The sequence below is a fragment of the Chiloscyllium punctatum genome, chromosome 12 (genome assembly GCF_047496795.1).
Source record: "Chiloscyllium punctatum isolate Juve2018m chromosome 12, sChiPun1.3, whole genome shotgun sequence".
In the NCBI taxonomy this organism is placed as follows: domain Eukaryota; kingdom Metazoa; phylum Chordata; class Chondrichthyes; order Orectolobiformes; family Hemiscylliidae; genus Chiloscyllium; species Chiloscyllium punctatum.
The window spans coordinates 19,049,396-19,069,401 of record NC_092750.1 but is presented as its reverse complement, the minus strand read 5'-3'; the positions used below and the strand labels follow the sequence as shown (position 1 = coordinate 19,069,401).

Here is a 20,006-nt window from a genome sequence, read left to right as displayed (position 1 = left end):
TACCTATTTCATTTGTGCCAGTACAGACAATGACTTCTAGGCGAAAGTGAGGACTGCAGAGGCTGAAGATTAGAGCCAACACTGTGGTGCTGGAAGAGTACAGCATATCAAGCAGCATCCGAGGAGCAGGAAATTCGATGTTTCGGGCAAAATCCCTTCATCAGGATGAAAGACCTGAAATGTCGATTTTGCTGCTCCTCAGATGCTGCCTGACCTGCTGTGCTTTTCCAGCACCACACTCCAGACAATGACTTCTGTCTGTTTACCCTCCCATTTCTGGATTCCCATAACAGCTTCGAGATATCCATGACCCTAGCACCAGAGAGACAAGTACCATCCAGGAGTCTCTTGTGCAGCCACAGTAGCATCTATCGAGTCTCCAGTTACTGTTGCTCTACTTCACTTTGTCCTTCCCCTGTGTACAGCAGGGCCAGCCGAGGTGCTACTGCTCTGGCTGCTGCTGCTGCTGCTGTCACTTGATGGGCCATCCTCCTCATTAGTATCCAGAACAGAATACCTGTTTGACAGTGTTCCCCTGCACTGACTGCCTGCCCTGTCAGACTATTAACGTTCTGGCTTGCAGAGCAGGCTCAATGGACCATTTGATCTCTTCTTTATTTGTATTCATTCATGGGATGTGGGTTTCATTAGCCAGGCCACGATTTATTGTCCAACTCTAGTTGCACTTCAGAAGGTGACGGCGAGCTGCTTTCTTAAACTTGTGTAGGTATATCCACAATGTTGATATGAGTTCTGGGAGTTTGACTGAGTGACACTGAAGGAACGGAGATATATTTCCAAGTCAGGATAGGCTGAGTGGTTTGGAGGGGAACTTGCAGATGGTGTTGTCACATATCTGCTGAATTGTTCGACTAGATAGTGGTGGTCATTGGCTTGGAAGGAACTGTCTAAAGTACTTCCATAGATTTCTGCAGTGCATCTTATAGATGGTACACACTGCTGCTACTGAGTATTGGTGTTAAAAAGAATGCATGTTTAGGGATGTGGTGCAGTCAAGTGAGCTGCGTTGTGCCTGAATCATGTCAAGCTTGTGGAGTGTTGAAGGAGTTGTGCTTATCCAGGCAAATGGAGAGTATTCTATCACACTTTCAGACTTTCAGGAGTGAGTCTAATTGCTGCAGGAACCCTAGCCTTTATCTTGCTTTTGTAACCACTCGGAAGTCCAAATTACTTTCTGGTCAATGGTAACCCCTGGATATCGATAATGGGGGATTCAGCAATGGTAATGCCATTGAATGTTGAGAGGCAGTCATTGAAGATTGTCACTGCCTGGCAGTTATGTGACGAAAAGTGATAATCGCTGCCTATCAGCCTAACATCTCGTGTTTTGAGTTTATGATGGAGGCAAGGTCTCTGATGAAGCAACTGTTGGTGGTTGGGCCTGTGGACATCCTGTAGAGATGTACTGAAGTTTACATGTCTAATCCCCAAAAGCCATACCATCTTCCTTTGTGTTAAGAGTGACTCAACAAGCAGAGATTCTTCCCCCCCCCCCCCGTAATCACATTGACACCAGTTTTGCTAGGGATCCTTGATGTCACACTTAGTTAAGTGTGACATCAGGGCCGGCCGAGGTGCCACTGCTCTGGCTGCTGCTGCTGCTGCTGTCACTTGATGGGCCATCCTCCTCGTTAGTATCCAGAACAGAATACCTGTTTGACAGTGTTCCCCTGCACTGACTGCCTGCCCTGTCAGGCTATTAACGTTCTGGATTGCTGTCATGGGCGGTCACTTTCACTTTACCTGTAGAGTTCTGCATTTTTGAACCAAGGCTGGAATGAGGACGGGAGTGGAGTCGTCTTGTTGGAACCGACCTGAGTGTCCATGACCAACCTGCTGCTAACCAAACACTGCTTGATCACATGGTTGATGATACCTTCCACCACTCTATTAATGATCAAGAATAGGCTGATTGGACAGTAATTCACCAAGTTGAGTTTATCCTGCTTTTTGTGCCCAGAGCAATTTTCCACATTGTCAGGTCAATGTCAATATTGAAGTTGTTGCACTTGACCAAGCATGCAGCAAGTTCTGGAGCTTAAGTCTTCAGTACTACTGCAGGAATGTTGTCAGGGCCAATAGCTTTTGCAGTATTCAGTACCTTCAGCAATTTCTTGATAATCACGTGGAGCGAACTGAACTGGCTGAAGACTGATATTTGTGATAATGGGAACCACCAAAGGAGGGTGAGATGGCGCATGCCTTGCCAATTCTGGCTAGAGAGGTGTTGACACGTAGGAGCCTGGAAGAACACAGCAAGCCAGGCAGCATCAGGAGATTAAGAAGTCAATGTTTTGGGTGTAACCCTTCTTCAGGACTGGGTGTGTGTGTAGGTGGGGAAGCTGCAGATAAAGAGTGTGGCAGGGGCAGGGTGGTGAAATGGGGATAGGTGAAGACAGGTAGAGAGTCCAACCTGGTTGGTCAATGGGAGAAATGAATCCAGTTGGTGGCAGAGAGCAATGGAAGGGATGGGGAGAGGCTGGGAAGGGAGTCAGGGCATGTTAAGGGAGGTTATTTGAAATTGGAGAACTCAATGTTGAGTCCTCTGGGCTGTAGGCTGCCAGGCGGAAGATGAAGTGCTGTGCCTCCAAATCAAGGGGGTGGCCATGGGCACCTGGATGGGCCCTAGTTACGTAAGCCTCTTGGGCTATATTGAACAGTCCCTCTTCAGTACCTATACAGGCATTGTGCCCCAACTCTTCTGCCATTACATTGATGACTGCATCAGCGCAGCGTCCTACACCCAGGCTGTACTGGAGCAGTTCAGCAACTTCACCCACAACTTCCAACCCGCCCTCAAATTCACTTGGTCCACCTTGGACACCACCCTCCCCTTTCTTGACCTCACCATTTCCATCTCTGGTGACAGTCTCCAGACGGATGTTTACTACAAACCGACAGACTCCCATAACTTCCTGGACTATACCTCCTCCCACCCAATATCTGCAAAAACTCTATCCCATTCTTCCAATTCCTCCAGTTCTGCTGTATCTGCTTGGACAAGGAGATGTTTCACTCGTGAGCATCCCAGATGTCCACCTATTTTGGACCATGTATTTTTCCTCCCTCCATCATCCAGACAGCCCTCTGCTGCACCACCTCCATTCCCCATTCCACTGCTCTAAACCCCCTCCAATGCAATAAGAACAGAGTCCCCCTTGCCCTCACCTACCACCCCACCAGTCTCTGCATCCAACGTATCATCTTTAAACACTTCCACCAACTCCAACTCGATCCCACCACCAAGACCATCTTCCCCTCCCAACCCCTCTCCGCCTTCTGCAAGGACTGTTCTCTTTGACAGTCCTTGGTTTGCACCACTTTCACCACTGACCCCCCTGAACCCCCAGATACCTTCCACTGCAACCTGAAAAGATGCAAAATCTGCCAGTACACCACCCCCTCACCTTCATCCAAGGCCCCAAATAGTCCTTCCAGGTGAGACAGACATTCACCTGCCTCCCTTCCAACCTAGTTTACTGGATCAGATGCTCCCGATGTAATCTTCTGTACATCAGGGAGACTGAACGTAAACTTAGGGAATGGTTCACCAAGCATCACAGCCGGGCCGGACAGGTCTTCCCAGACACCGCCCATTTCAATTCCCCCATTCACTCCCTTTCCAACATGACCATCCTTGGCCTCCTTCATTGCCAAAATGAACCACAGTACAAATTGGAGGAACAACACATCTTTCGCCTGGGTAGCCTAAACCCTGGAGAACTCAACATTGAGTTCTCCAATTTCAATTAACCTCCTTCCCCATCCCTGATTCCCCTCCCAGCCCCTCCCAATCCCTTCCACTGCTCCTTGCCAGCAACCAGATTCATTTCTCCCATTGACCAACCAGGTCGTACCGTCTACCTGTGTTCACCTATTCCAATTTCACTACCCTGCCCCCACCACCCCATTTGCCTGCAGCTCCCCCTACACCCACCCGCCAGTCCGGAGGAAGAGTTCCACCCAAAATATTGACTTCTCCACTTCCTGATGCTGCTTGGCCTGCTGTATTCTTTTAGCCTCCAGTCTGTCCATATTGGATTCCAGCATCTGCAATTTTTATGTATCTACAGAAGTGTTGAACGAGGGTTGACCCCCTGGCTAGATGCTAATAGTAGAGTTGAGGATATGCCAGGCCATGAGGTTAAAGACTCTGGTTGCGAACTGTTTTATTACTGATGGGTGCCCAGTCTTGACTGGCTAGATCTGTTTGGAATCTATCCTATTCAGCGCAGTGTTCGTACCACTACGCAATGACTGTGTGGTATTCCTATTTCTGTTTATTATATTCATTTTTCTTATTTCTAATGAAGGGCTTTCTTCAAAGGGAAGGAATTGATTTCAGGTGAGAGTGGCTGCCCTTGACATCCAGGTCACATCTGACTGAGTGTGACAATAAAGATTCCAAGCAAAACTGGGGTCAATGGGAATCAGAGGAAGCCTTTCCACTTGTTAAGTCATTCCTAACACAAGGAAAGATGGTTTCAGTTGTTTTGGACCAGTCATCTAAGCTCCAGGACACCTCTGCATGTGTTTCACAGGATAGTGTCCTAGTCCCAAACTTGAGCAACCTCACTTTCCCTCCATTATAATCTCAGAAGCAGAGATATTTGCACAGTATTCAGCAAAGTTCATAATTCCTCAAATGCTATGCAATCTATGTCCATGAGCAGCAAGACCTAGACAATAGCCAGGTTTAGGCTGACAAGTGGCAAGTAATGTTATGCCACACAATTGCCAGACAATGATCATCTCCGACAAGACAGAATCTAACCTTGTTTCTTGACATTTAATGTGATTATCATTAAATCCCTCATCATCAACGCTCTGGGTGCTGCAATTGACCAGAAAATGAACTGGATTAGCCATGTAAATACTGTGGCTTCAAGAGCACATCAGAAGTTATGAATCCTGCAATGAGAAATTCACCTCCTGACTTGGAAAACCTTGTGCACAAGGCACAAATCTGGATTGTGATGGATTACTCCCTCTGAATGAGTATAACTTGAGTATACTCCCTCCCTCTGAATGAGTATGAGTGGGTTTCCTCCGGGTGCTCCGGTTTCCTCCCACAGTCCAAAGATGTGCAGGTCAGGTGAATTGGCCATGCTAAATTGCCCATAGTGTTAGGTAAGGGGTAGATGTAGGGGTATGGGTGGGTACGCTTCGGCGGGTCGGTGTGGACTTGTTGGGCCAAAGGGCCTGTTTCCACACTGTAAGTAATCTAATCTAATCTAATCTAAAACTTCCACAACATTCAAAAAGCTTGATATCATCAGGTAAAAGCAGCCTGTTTGATTAGCATTACATCCACTGCATTTCTCCATTGACACTCAGTGGCAGCAATCTACAAGATGCACTACATAAATTCACCAAGGTTCCTATGACAGCACCTTCTAAACCCCTGACCACTACCATCTAGAAGGATAATGGCAGCAGATACATGGCAATATTGCCAACTGCAAGTTCCATACCACCATCCTGACTTAGAAATTTATCACCATGCCTTCAATGATGCTGGTTTAGGATTTTGGACAATGTTCCCGAGTGGCATTTTCAGTTTATCTAGATCAAATGGATGGCAGTTGTTCCAAAACGTAGCTCATTGTTGCCTATTGGAGAGCAATTAGGGATGGCCACAGATGCTGCCCAACCAACACATTCCATGAATATATGATGGTAAAAATAGTTGTGACTTTTTTATTCATGCTCTCGAGTTCCCCAACTGGCAATTCCTGAGTAGACATTGGGGAACTGGTTCTGTGTGTTACAATTTATCTGCAACTGGGGAATGTCAGAGGTAAGAAGTACAGGAAGAGAAACCTAAAAGTGGGAAGGAAACATGCAAAGATGAAGAACTTCAGGCATGAGTAACTATCCATTGACAGTTCTTTGCTGGAGATATATTCTAATGAATCGTTTCAGAGATGTTATTACACACCTCTGAAGCAAGTGGTACTTGAATCCAGCCCTCCCAGTTCAGAGGTAGGGACATTATAAATGTACCACGAGTCCTTTGTTGTTCTTTACATCCTTAACACTACTGTGACCTTTAAGTTTGTATTCAGGAAACATTCAGGCAAATTTATATTAGATAAATATTAAGCAATACTGCTATCAGTGTTTCCTTTCAGAGCTGGATTTGCCATAATTAATCAGTACCATCTGTGGTGAGAATTTTCCAGATGTTCCTGGAATACTATAATTAATATATGTTTTATCTGTCTACTCTGCTGTAACTAACTAAACAAGTCATTGCTATTGCAACATCTACCAAAACACTTAAGATTCTAAATCTTCAAAATTGGGTTCATGTTGACCATCATCCTGTTCGTCCACCATGGCTGTGTTGCTACCATAACACTTTGCAGCTCTCCATCCATTGGCAACATTTCAGTATCTTGGCCTGAGAGGTTATCATCATTCATTACTATATATCTTGCACATATTACGATTGACATTAAGTGTCCTATAATTGTTTCTTCTTCTCCATCATTATTATTAGGTGATTATGTCAATTCTCTAAGAAATCGTCAATAATGTTCATCTATAGTTGTTTGTCATTTAAAGAAACTCATTTCATTGCAGTATTGACCCAGTCTTCAAGATTCTGTTCCAAGAAATGACTGTATATGTTAGCTCAGAAACCATTTGGTTTGATGCTTTGTCTGCTTTTTAGATGGTATCACATTTTCAAAAAGTGACCTTTTATCCTACAATGAATATTGTGTAAGGCTGGACATTTCAAGTCATCTGTCTTGAAGCCACACATGTAATAAGACGCTGTATGTTTTAGTTTATTGCACAGTGTATGTTTTCCAGCTGAGTGATTGGTCTCCTCTGCTTGAATGTTGCATTGTGCTTTAAATAGTCAACACTTTCAGTAAAATACTCTGTATTAAATTGAACTTTTTTTCCAAATAATGACTCTTGAACAATTTTCTAGATGTTGAATCCAGTGCTATTTGGATCCTTATCTCAGAGTTAGATTTTCTTTTGTTTGAAGCAGTTTAGTGACTGATGTATCTCCAAGACCAATGACAATTCTGTCAAAAAATGAACTCTTCTTGTAAGTTTCCATGGCTGTGTGGTTAGGATTTTACAGAGTCATTACTGAAGCTATCCATCGATTATCCTGGAAGTTGGTATCTGCTCCTGAAGCATGAACTCACCAGTGTCATGTTTGTTCTTAAACTGAAATACAGATCAAAAGTTATTGAAGTGGTCAAACAAAATTTGTTTCTCATTGATCTTTTTTGTAAGTAACACAGGATCAGATATTCTACCCATATAGTAGGTATGCTAACCTGTTCTGCATTTGATTTGTTGTCCAGTCTTGAAACTGTTTGAAAACTTAGGAATGGTGCTCTTCATATTTGCCAATTTGCTGATTTATCAAATGGATCTGACAGCTTGAACTTTTTTGTGGGAAAGATCAGTAGAGTTGAATTCTGGTGCATTAGCTGATTGTTGATTGGGTATGTGAAGTTGTTGATTATTTTCTGGGATTTTGATTTCCTTGTACTGGCGCTCCATTTTGTTGCCATGTATGCTTCATTGCATAAAGTTGCTGTTGAATCATTGTTGTTGTGATGATTAGTGCTGCAGTATGAATTGGAGATTTTCAAGGTGATAACAGAAAGGGTTGATGAGGTTAACACAGTTGATGCGCTTTAAATGGACTGTCAAAAGGCAAATTATAAAGTACCACATGACAAGTTTGTCAGTAAAGTTGAAGCTCATGCAAAAAAACTGACAGAGGCAACATGGATACCAAGTAGGGTGAGTTACAGGAAACAGTGGTGGTGAAGTTCTTTGTTAGGCTGGAAATATGTATACCAAAGGGTTTTCCAGTTTGGTAGGATAATCAGTGCTTTTCATGATCAACATTAATGTCCTAGACATTGGTGTGTAGGATACAATTTTAAAATTTGCAGATGCCAAATATTGCAAACTGTGAGGAGGGCAATGATAGACGTCAAGGTGACATAGACAAGCAGGTGGAATGGGTGGACTTGTTGGAGATGTAATGCAGAAAAATGTGAAGTGATACATTTTGTTGGGAAGATCAAGGAAAAGTAACATAAAATAAAACATTCAATTCTAAAATGGGTTGCAGAAGCAGAGGACATGGGTGTATATAAGTACAAACCTTTTAAGGTGACAGGGCAGAGAGAATATTAATAAGGCATACAACCCCCTGAACATTATAAATAGAAAATATTAAAATGTGAAGGTTATCATGAACCTTTATAAAGCACTGGCTCAGCTTCAACTGGAATATTGTTTCCACATTTAAGAAGGATTGGAAGGCATTAGAGTGCAGAAAAAATAATAGCAAGAATGGTTCAAAGGATGAGTGATTTCTGTTATAGGAATAGATTGATGGAGCACGGGTCCTTCACCTTGGATGGACAAAGTTTCAAAAAAATGTGATAGAGCTCTTCATTATGAGCTGTCTGGACAGAGTAGTTAGGCAGAAATTGGTCCCCTTGGGGACCAAAATGATACTTATATGATTGGTTAAAAAAATTGGAATGGGCAGTGTTTGGGATTCAGAGTGCACTTCCTGTAATGCACATTCACTCACCATTTTCAAAATGGAATTGGATAATTATTTGAAAAGAAAAATAAAATTGTAAGGCAATGGGAAAAAAGGCAATGCTGTGGGACTAGCTGGGTTTCTCTTACAGAGAGCTATCGTGACCATGACAGATCAAATTGGTTTCCTTTCCGTTGTAACCATTCAATGCTTCTGTTCTTGGATTTGGTAGCTAGTAAGCTGGGGTTGATTTTACCAATCATTGCTGTCAGCTTCTGAGTGTAATGTGGATTTATAAAATCCAATCCAACATCTCTTTAGTATTATTGATCTTGCCCTCCTTAAAGATTCCTCTCCCACCTAATGCATTTTCTACTTCAAGGTTGTCAAACTTCTAACCAATGTCACTTAACTTACAGTTAATTATCAATTAGCTTTCAGAGTTGAGGAATGATGTGGGCAGTAGTACTGTTTTTCATCCCTCTGACTTCATGTATTACAGCATGAATAAAATGTATTACAGCATGAATAAAACTGAAACCCAACTCTATATCCATGGAGAAAGATTTTAATCTGTTGCACTGCATATCAGTAAAAGTTAATTTGGTTATAATTATTAACACTGATACGAGTTATTATATGCTACAACTCAGCACTGCTGTAGAGCATACCTGATATTAAACAGCACTGTGGTGTAATGTGCCTGATAATATTCAGCACCCTGCTATTGTACAGAATTGACAGATAGCATATCGACTTTATACTGAAATATATCTGATCATATTCCAGAACATTTCTATTTTGCAAGATTACAAATTGTAATGTCACAATTTGTCAGTTCATGATGTATTTGATATTATCAGAATGTTTTAGAATTTAACTGATGTCAGTTACTTGGTACAAGTAATCCTAACATTAATTAAAGAACTCAATGTCATAAATTTTATTTTCAGGATTTCCTTGGTCAAATTTTTGTCACGCTGGGAGAAATTATTGGATCTACAGGCAGTCGTATTGAAAAAACATTGACGTGAGTATCAGTGTGGAATGATTACTCTGTCTGTACAATTAGAACAGTGGCTGTTACCTAGAACTGTTGACTCAATGTTGAATCCAGAATTCTGTAAAGTGTCTAAAGATGGAAGATTGAAGCATTTTTCTTACACAGCAACCTATTCTGATCTTAAAATTGCCTTTCTGAAAGAGTAATGGCAGAAGATTCAATAATAACTTTCAAAGGGGTGTTGCGTACGTACTTTTGAAGGAAAATATTGCATTATTCTGAGGAAAAGGCATAGGAGTTGGAACAGACATGATGGGCCAAGTGACCCATGATTCTGCATGTGTAAATCCTGTTTGTACATCTTTTCTATCTGATCCCACTTAAAGATGAAGGCAGGCAGAACATAAAATCAAAAACAGGGGAACAGCAATGCAGGAACTCATGCATTACCAAAAGATTATTTACTGATTTTTCTAGAAAGTGGGATGTTCATCAACTTTGGATGATTCCTCTAATGACTAGCCTTGATTAGGCTTCATTGTGAAACTACTTAAATGTATGCAAGCATTTTTTCCACCTCATGTGGTTTTTACTATTGGAAAGGCATTTTTTACAAACATTAACAATCAGCTGAATACTTTTGTAACCTCTCTGCCTTTTGTAGGTTTGAAAGCAAATGCATCAGTTCACATAACTCCATTGACTGAAAGAGCAGCCGATTAGGGATAAGATTATTTAAGATGCACGAAAAAATATCACCATTCGTTTATATATGATACAGCTGAACTCACAGCAGTTTTAAAATGTTTTTAAGCAGTCTATTTAGCTGGAAAGCTGTGTGAAACCAACTGGTCTGATACCCATGATGTGGAGGTGCCAGTGTTGAACTGGGTGGACAAAGTTAAAAATCACAGAACACCAGGTTATGGTCCAACAGATTCATTTGATAGAGCTGTTCATTATAAGCAGTCTGGAAAGAGTAGTTACGGAGAAACCTCTCCCCTTGGAGACCCAAATGATACTCATATAATTGATTTAAAAATTGGAACAGGGTGTATTTGGTATTCAGAGTGTACTTCCTGTGATGCACATTCACTCACTTCCTCACCTGATGAAGGAGCAGTGCTGTGAAAGCTTGTACTTCCAAATAAGCCTGTTGGACTATAACCTGGCATTTTGTGATTTTTAACTTGGATTGAGACCCGACTTTTATGATCTGAGAACCAATTAAGTTTTAGTGATGTATTCTTCATTGCCTTGCCTCGAGATGAGGTGACCTTGGTTCAAGTCCCACCTTACCAGAGGTGTGGTAATAATGTATCTGACTGGGTTGATTGGAAAAGAGCTATCAGGGATCAGGTTTCTTTAGCAGAGAGATAGTGTTCCTACCCATCTGAGTTAGAATGTGCGGGTTTCAAATCTTGCCATCCCAGAACTGTGCCATTAACATTTCTGAACACGTTGATTAAATAACTACATGTTCTACTTGTGATTCAGGGATGTGCATAGATCCCTGAAAGTTGCCACTCAGGTTAATAGAGTTGTTAAGAAGGTGCACATTGTGTTAGGTTTTCTTGGTAGAGGGAATGAGTTTCGGAGCCACGAGGTCATGTTGCAGCTGTACAAAACTCTGATGTGGCCGCACTTGGAGTATTGCGTACAGTTCTGGTCACTGCATTAAAGGAAGGATGTGGGAACTTTCGAAAGGGTGCAGAGAGGATTTACCAGGATGTTGCCTGGTATGAAGGGAAGATTTTATGAGGAAAGGCTGAAGGATTTGAGGCTGTTTTCATTAGAGAGAAGAAAGTTAAGCAGTGACTTAATACAAGATGATCAGAGGATTAGATAGGGTGGACACTGAGAGCTTTTTTCCTCGGATGGTGATGGTTAGCATGAGGGGACATAGTTTTAATTTGGGGGGGGGTAATAGATATAGGATAGATGTCAGAGATACTCAGAGAGTAGTAGGGGTGTGGAATACCCTGCCTGCTACAGTATTAGACTTGCCAACTTTAAGGGCATGTAAATGATCATCGGATAAATACATGGATGATGATGGAGTAGTGTCAGTTAAGTGGACTTCAGATTAGTTTCATAGGTTGGCACAACATCAAGGGCCGATGGGCCTGTGCTGCCCTGTAATGTCCTGTGTTCTATTCTTAGAACCTTAATATTCTTATTTTTCAGGTTTATTATCAGAAACACCTTCCTTGTGAAATCTCTCATTTTTCTAGTTGGGAGCTATGATTCATCAATCTTCCATTAACAATGCTGCTCAAAACCTGGTCAGGACTAAATTACCACTAATTATGATGGTTTTACACTTCAGATAAGACATAATAGCTGCTTAGCTCCTAGGAACAATACCTGGCTTTTGTGAGGTAGTGTTCCTACCCAAGGACCAGGAGGCCCACTTTCAAGTCCTGTCTGCTCTAGAGGTGTGTAATAACATCTCTGAACAGGTTGGTTCGAAAAATAGGTTAAATAAATATCATGTGGATGGCTCTTATGTCAGTGTGAAGAAAGTGAGGACTGCAGATGCTGGAGATCAGAGCTGAAAATGTGTTGCTGGAAAAGCACAGCAGGTCAGGCAGCATCCAAGGAGCAGGAGAATCCACGTTTCGGGCTTGAGCCTGAAAAAGGGCTCATGCCCGAAACGTCGATTCTCCTGCTCCTTGGATGCTGCCTGACCTGCTGCGCTTTTCCAGCAACACATTTTCAGCTCTTGTGTCAGTGTCCCCACCTCTGATCCAGGAGGACCCGGGGTCTGGTCCCATCCCTTCCAGAGCTATATAAGTGATGTGTTTTTATTTTTTTTAAAATGTAACCTATTTTTCTGAGCAAGCTGTTCAGAGATGTTACTACATACCTCAGGAGCAAGTGGGACTTGAACCTGAGCCTCTCAGGATGAGGCGGCAACTGAGTAAAACTAACAGAATACTGAGAGGCCTGGATGCAGTTGACATGGGGAAGATGTTTCCACTCGTAGGAGAGACCAGAAACTAAGGGCACAGCCTCAGAGTGAAGGGATGGCCCGTTAGAACTGAGATGAAGAGAAATTTCTTCAGCTATACAGTCCTAGATTCACTCGCCATGGGAAACAATACTTCTTTATCCTCTCAATCTTGTATATTTCAAGGAAATTACCTTTCATTCTTCTAAACTCCAGGGAGTATATTCCAACTTACTCTGCTCTTCACCACAAGGCAACCACTTCAGCCCTCAAATCAGTACGATAATGGGGCATAATTCAATGGAAAAAAAAGCTCCAGTCACCTTAAATGTCTGGAGTGCTTTCATTAGTGGATAACTTATTTTTGGAAAATGACTGTATTCACATTTGATCAGACCAACTATGAAGTTATTCTTACACAGTATTAAAGGTGAAATCAGTACCATTCTGTCTGAAATAGAACCTGAATCTCAGTCCTTCCTTCCTTGACTGGGAAACAGCACCAACCAGCATTGCTACACATTAACAAGCTTTTAATTGACCTTATTAAGAACTTGGTGTTAGGCTAGTGACAGCATGTGAGTGCTAATAAGTTCTTCACATGTTGGGTGTTGTGATTTCAGATCTACTGTAATTCTTGATAAATATTGCTCAATTTTCAATGTCTTAGACACATTGAATGTGCACTAACCCTGACACAGTATGTGTCTTGTCACAATCGTGTGTTTAAGGGCTGAAATGACATCATAACTTAAAAGAATGAAGCTTGAGTGCATTATTAAAGTATTGCCAGCACAGCGGTGTGTTACTGCCATAGAACAATCCCTTGGGCTTTAGGTAATTTCACTCTTTTCAGGGAAATAATTTATGGGAGCATGGCAGATGTTAGATCCGATAGTACCAGACAGAAAGATCCTGTTATCAAACAGTGTGACCTAAGCTGCTGTGCTATTATCATGGAATATAAATTTCTGAGTTCCATATTCTTGGAGGTTTTGAAGAATTGTGAGCTTGATTTTTTTTTACACTCACTTAAAAGTCTTTTTTTTTAAATTTTCATCAAGGTGCTAAATCGGGCCAGTTGTGTATGTTAGATATGTAAACATTTCCTGCCTGGAAACACAGACACTCTTTCCAATCTCATCCTGCACTCCCAGGTGCAGACTGATACCTTCTTAGCTTCCCAAGGTTAAATGTGTTTCCTGTTAGGTTGCTATGGTTAGCAAATCCAGAGAGATTGTGTATTGAAACACGAAGGTGAAAAAAATTAACACATGAAGTAGTGGTAGACCACAGCAAGGAAAGGAGTATGAATGACAGGCAGAAATTGATAGGGCTCAGATAAATTGCAAAGAATTGATATGAGAGACACTGAAGCCAGTTGAAACTTAAAGGTGCTTTATTATATACTCTTTCAAGGGATATCAGCATCATTCTGTTGACTAGCATTTGTTGCTGATCCTTAACTGACCTTGAAAAGGTACTGATAGATTGCAATGGTCAAGAAAGCAACTTATGTGGTGCAGGTTCACCCGCAATAACGTTAGGAAGGGTGTTTTATTATTAACCAATAGTAAAGGAATAGCGATACAGTTTGAAGTCAGGGAGTGCGGCTTGGAGAGGATAATGCAGTCAGTGGTGCTCCCATGTGCCTCTTACCTGACCTTCTAGATAGTAGAGGTCATCAGTTTGGAAGGTGCTGTTATAAGAGTCTCAGCAAGTTGCTGCAGTGTACATGTGGTGTGCACAGCTGATACTGTGTGCTGGTGGACAGGGGGGGAGTGAATGTTTAAGGTGGTGGATGGGATGCTGACCGATTGAGATCCTGTATCATGGATGATTTTGAGCTTCTTGAGTGTTCTTGGAGCTGCAATCATCCAGGCAAGTGGGAGTATTTTATAAGACTATAGCTTTTTGTCTTGTAGATCACAGACATGCTCAGGAATTGCATTACTCGTTGGAGAATCCCCAGCCTCAGATATGCTCCTGTAATGACGGTATTTATATGGCTAGTCTGGCTCAGTTTCTGACCAATGCTTACCTCCAAGATGTTGTCGGTGTGAAATTCAGTGATTAAACATTACAGGAAAATGGTAAGATTCCCTTTTATTGGAGATTGCTGTTGCCTGGCAGTTCTGTGGCATGAAAGTTGTTTACCAATTATCAGTCCAAGCTGATCATGTGAAGCTGTTCACATATGGGGAGTAGGGCCTTTGTGCAGTCTTTCATTTCTGGGTGTCATCTGCTGGTGTCAGTGTTCAGTTGCTTGGTTCTGGACCAGAATTTACTTCATTTGGTTCACAAAAGCTGGTGACCGAAGAAGACACAATAAGTCCTGATGATGGCATTCCTGATGAAGGGCTAATGCCCAAAATGTCAGTTCTCCTGATCCTTGGATGTTACTTTTCCAGTGCCACACTTTTCGACCCTGATCTGCAGTCCTCATTTTCTCATCCACAATAAGTCTTGTGGTCTAATTTGAACAGTTATTAATATTTGAACATAAAATAACTGAAATTCTATGTTTTAAGAAATTAGCACAGCACACGTTAAATTAGCACTGATATCATCACATTCCATCCATTTAACATATTAAAATTGGAGACCAGCTCTCGATCTTTACTCCACTGCAAACAAGTGATTTTAGGCTGATAATGATTCATGGCTTGATTTGTTCCCACATCTATACTTCCACTGGATCCATGTAAATCCCATTCTTTTATTATCAAACATCTAACAATAGAACACCAGCACTTCTGTCTGGATGTGTTCTTACCTTGCAGGAGTTGATATTTGGGCTGGCTTTCAAGCAGATAAAAATGGAAACGTGTGAACCTGCACAAAAAAGAATTTATTTCACTGAGGAAGTTACCAGAAATGTCCCAGGACTGGAGATTCAACTGGCTAGAGAGAAGGTGAAATTGAAATGAATGAGCATTAGTGAGAAATTAGTGAGGCTGAAAGTTGACAAATCACCATGAGCTGAAGAATCTGTATCAGAGGGTTGAAGGAGGTGTGATAGAGAAAGAATACCTATGGTGCAAAAGGAGATCATTCAGTCCACGCTAACCCTTAGAAGGGCATCTCACCCAGACTTAGCCCCCTATGATATCCCATAACTCCATATTTACCATGGCTAATTCAACTTGCCTACTCATCCCTGAACACTACAAACAATTTACTGTGGCCAATCCAGCTAACTGCACATCTTTGGACTGTGAGAGGAAACCAGAGCACCCAGATGAAACCCAGGCTGGCACAGGGAGAATGTGTAAACTCCACACAGACAATTGCTCAAGGGTGGGATCAAACCCAGGCCCCTGCCTTTGTGAGGCAGTTGTGCTAACCACTGAGCCAGATGTTATTTTCCCAGATTCTATAGGTTCTAGAATAACCCTTGTGGATTGGAAGGAAACAACTTACGACTATTTAAGAAGGAAGCCAGGGATAAAACAGAGAACTACAGACTGATGAGCCTTACCCCAGTAATAGGGAAAATGTTAGAATCTAATATAAAGAATGGGATAAAGATACCAAGATGATAATGATCTAATTGGGCATAGTCATCATGGGTTTGCAAATGGGAAATCGTGCTTGACAACTTTTTGGACTTATTTTAAAAGATGTCATCTAGATTTTCAGAAGGCTTGTCATAATTATCTTACAGTAGGCTGGTTAGAAAATTATTAGCATATTGGATAAAGTCACAGAGTTATCGACATGAACAGCACAGAAACAGACTCTTCAGTTCAACTCGTCCATGCTGACCAGATCCCAAGCTAGTCCCACCTGCCAGCGCCCAGCCCATATCCCTCCAAACCCTCCCTGTTCATATACCCATCCAAATGCCTTTTAAATTGTATCAGCCTCCACCACTTCCTCTGGCAGCCCTTTCCACACATGCACCACCCTTAGGTCTCTTTTATATCTTTCCCCTCTTACCCTAAACCTATGCCCTCTAATTGTGGACTCCCCCATGCCAGGGTAAGGCTTTGTCTATTTATCCTATCCATGCTACTCATGATTTTACAAATCTCTTTAAGGTCACCCCTCAGTCTCCGACGCTTCAAGGAAAACAGCCCCAGCCTTTTCAGCCTCTCCCTATAGCTCAAGTCCTCCAACCCTGGCAACATCCTTGTAAATCTTTTCTAAACCCTTTCAAATTTCACAATATCTGTGGAGATCAAATCTAATATTTCCAAATTTTTGGATGATAGAAATGTGTGTTCTGAAGAAAATATAAAGAGCTTCAAGAGGCTTTGGACAAATATAGTGAATGGGTTCAGACAAGGCCGATAAAATATAATGTGGAAAGATGTGAGTGTAGCCACTGTGTTAGGAGAAACAGATGTGCTGAGGTTGGAAAGTGTAAATGTATGATGAGACTTAGCTGTCCTTGTCAATAAGTCACAGAAGGCTAACATGCAGGTGTAGCAAAGGAAGATTAATGGACTGTTAGACTTCATTGCAAGATGATTCGAGTACAGGACCAGTGAAGTTTTGCTTCAGTTGTACAGGTGCCTGGTTAGACCAAAGCTAGAATACTGTGTGCAGTCTTGGTCTACTTATTCCAGCAGATGTATTATTACTAGAGAGGGAATGTGACACAGATTCACCAGACTTGTAGCTGGGATGGTGAGGACACTGTCTTATAAATAGAGGTCTAGAGCAGAGGAAAGGGCCCTTCAGTCGTTCAAGTCTGCACTGGTCAAAATAACCACCTAGCTGTTCTGATCCCGTTTTCCAGCACTTGGCCCATAGCCTTGTATGGTTTAGCATTACAAATGCACGACTAAATACTTCCTGTATGCTGAGAGGGTCTCTGCCTGTACCACCACCCTCACAGATAGTGAGTTCCAGATTCCCACCGCCCTCTGGGTGAAAGTAATTTTCCTCACATCTCTTCTAAACTTCATGCCTCTTCTCATAAATCTGTGACCCTGGTCATTGATTGCTCCACCTGGAGGAAATAGAAATTGACCAAACAGGACCAGTATTCTCTAGAGTTTTGAAGAATGAGAGGTGACCTTATTTAACCTTACACAGTACCTAAAAGGATAGACTGGGCAAGATGTTTCCCTTGTTGGGGAGTCTTGAATCAGGGGACACATATTAAAAATAAAGAGGATGCTACTTAAGTACATAATAAGGAGAAATTGTTGTATTCAATTCTCTGCCACAGGGGGCTGTGAAAACTAAAGTAATTGAAGTGTTGTTCAGCCCTGATCAAATGCCTTACAGTGCAGAAACAGGCCCTTTGGCCCAATCACATTGACCCTCCAAAGAGTAACCCACCTCCCTCTGACTAATCCACCTCGCATAAGGGCAATTTAGCACAGCCAATTCACCTAACCTGCACATTCTTGAACTGTGGGAGGAAACCCACACAGACATGGGGAGAATGTACAAACTCCACACAGACATTTGCCCAAGGCTAGAATTGAACCTAGGACCCTGGTGCTGTGAAGCAGCAATGTTAACCACTGAGCCACCATGCCACCGGTGGGGTCGACTCTGTGGGCTGAATGGCCTGCTCCTGTTCCTCTCAGCCTGTCAATAACTTCAGGAAATGTATGCAAAAATAACGTTTATAGATTTATTGGACTTGCCGGAGAAAGCATTATTATTTAAAATATTAGCTGAACGGTGAATCCATTGGACTGTAAAGAAGATTATTTCCTTCCTGATTCAATTTCTTCTTAATTAATCTCATGAAGTGTAAAAATCCAATTCAACAGTTTTCTATTTAAATTAGCCGCCACGTAAAATTTTAATTAGGCCCAGACTGCAAATGATAATTAATTATTGGACCACACATTTTATAAACCCAGTCTATGATTAAAAAGACAAGGAATTTACATTTTCTAAAATGGGATTTATTTTATCCTTTCATCAAATAAGGAGAAAGCCACAGAAGCAGTGTTCCTGTGGAAACCTGTTTCAGTGCTCAGATCAAATTGCATGGAGTCTCAGGTCTAATTGATGTTGCTATATAGAGTGCAATTTTCTTACGTCACTGTGAGTGCTGTGTACTCCTCACAGGCATGTGGGGGAATCCAACTCCCACGGTGCTCCTGCCTGGTCTTTGTGTGAGCAGAGAAACAAGTTAGATCCAAGGTGACCACTTGCATCTTGGAGAGGGTGGAATTAAATTATTCACATGATGTATCAAAAATAGAAGTGTTAAGATTTTTTTCAATCTGGCATTCAGCTCCTGCTGGGGAGCTTTGTCCACTGGAAACTGATGTCAGAAATAGGAGTATTTCATGTGAATTTCCAAAATGGATGGCACTAATTTGCCGCACTAGGCACAACAGCACTAAAATTTTGCGTTTGTGCTAGACACTCTGTTGAATGTAAGACATTTACAACTTTTGCTTGATCTTTTGTTGATTTCAAAAGATATTGATTATGTTTACAAAAAACAGCAGGTCTGGCATCATCTGTGAAGAGAATGCAGAGATAATGTTTCGGTTCGAGTGACCCTTCCTCAAAACCATTCTGAAAAGGTCACTGAAGAAGGGTCACTGGACCCAAAGCATTAACTCTGTTTTCTCTCCCTGGGATACTGTTGAGATCTACCAGCAGTTTCTGTTTTTGTTTTTATTTCTGATTTACAGCATCTGCAGTTCTTTCAGTTTTTTTGTTGAATCTATTCTGTTTAGACCATCGCACCATATACCACTCTGCAAGAACACACTGACCAAGGATCTGGGACAACCATGGATGATTTGCACGGTGTTGTACAACTATGCCTTTTGTAGAAATGAAAGAACTAGAACGTGCATAGAGAATGCCATTTTCTTTAAAGATAATTGATTCAACCAACTTTAATATGCAGATCATTTGTCTAATAGAGGTTGTATTGTTATTTTAATTTGATCATATCAAGTTAGAGAATATCAGGTATTTTTATAAGCAATGCATCTGCTCAGAGACATGGATTTATTGGAGCATTGTTCTATGTGAATTCCTAAGTGCAAGGCTGTTTTCCTTTCACTGTGATGATAACCTCTCCTTTCACCAGCATTCCTGTACATGCAGCAATTCAAAATAAGGACATAGGAGTCAATAACCTTCTCAGACCTCTGTCATTGACACCAGGCAACAACTTATTGAAACCTAGATTGAAAGTTTCTTCAAGGGTTCCTCCTGGAAAAAAAAAACTCCACGGAATGAGAATGCAATAGAACGTGTGGAAACTTTGGCAAAAAAACCCCCCAAAACTTCTATTTATGTCACACCTTTAACAGAGTAAAAACAACACAGGCTTCTATAAAGGGGAATGTGATCAGACAAAAATTGACATAAAGGGCTAGTTATTGTGATAGCTGGCTTTTAGCAAGGGAAGTAAAGGTGGAGAGATTAGAGAATGACATTCAGAGCATAGCGCCTGATGACACTGCCAACAATAATGGAGTGATTACAACTGGGGATGTGAATGAGGGCAGAATCGGTGGACTGCATAGATCTGAAAGTTGAAAAGG

General features: G+C 41.6%; 1 protein-coding gene across 1 annotated transcript in view; it reads left to right on the top strand.

The window, feature by feature from the left end:
* The window catches only part of LOC140483647 (copine-9-like), a 404,134-nt gene that overhangs the window by 173,458 nt on the left and 210,670 nt on the right, over positions 1 to 20,006 (top strand). Inside the window, exon 6 of the mRNA XM_072581965.1 lies at positions 9,517 to 9,593. Within this exon, the coding sequence (XP_072438066.1) occupies positions 9,517 to 9,593 (77 nt within the window). The remainder of the gene's footprint in view (positions 1 to 9,516; positions 9,594 to 20,006) is intronic.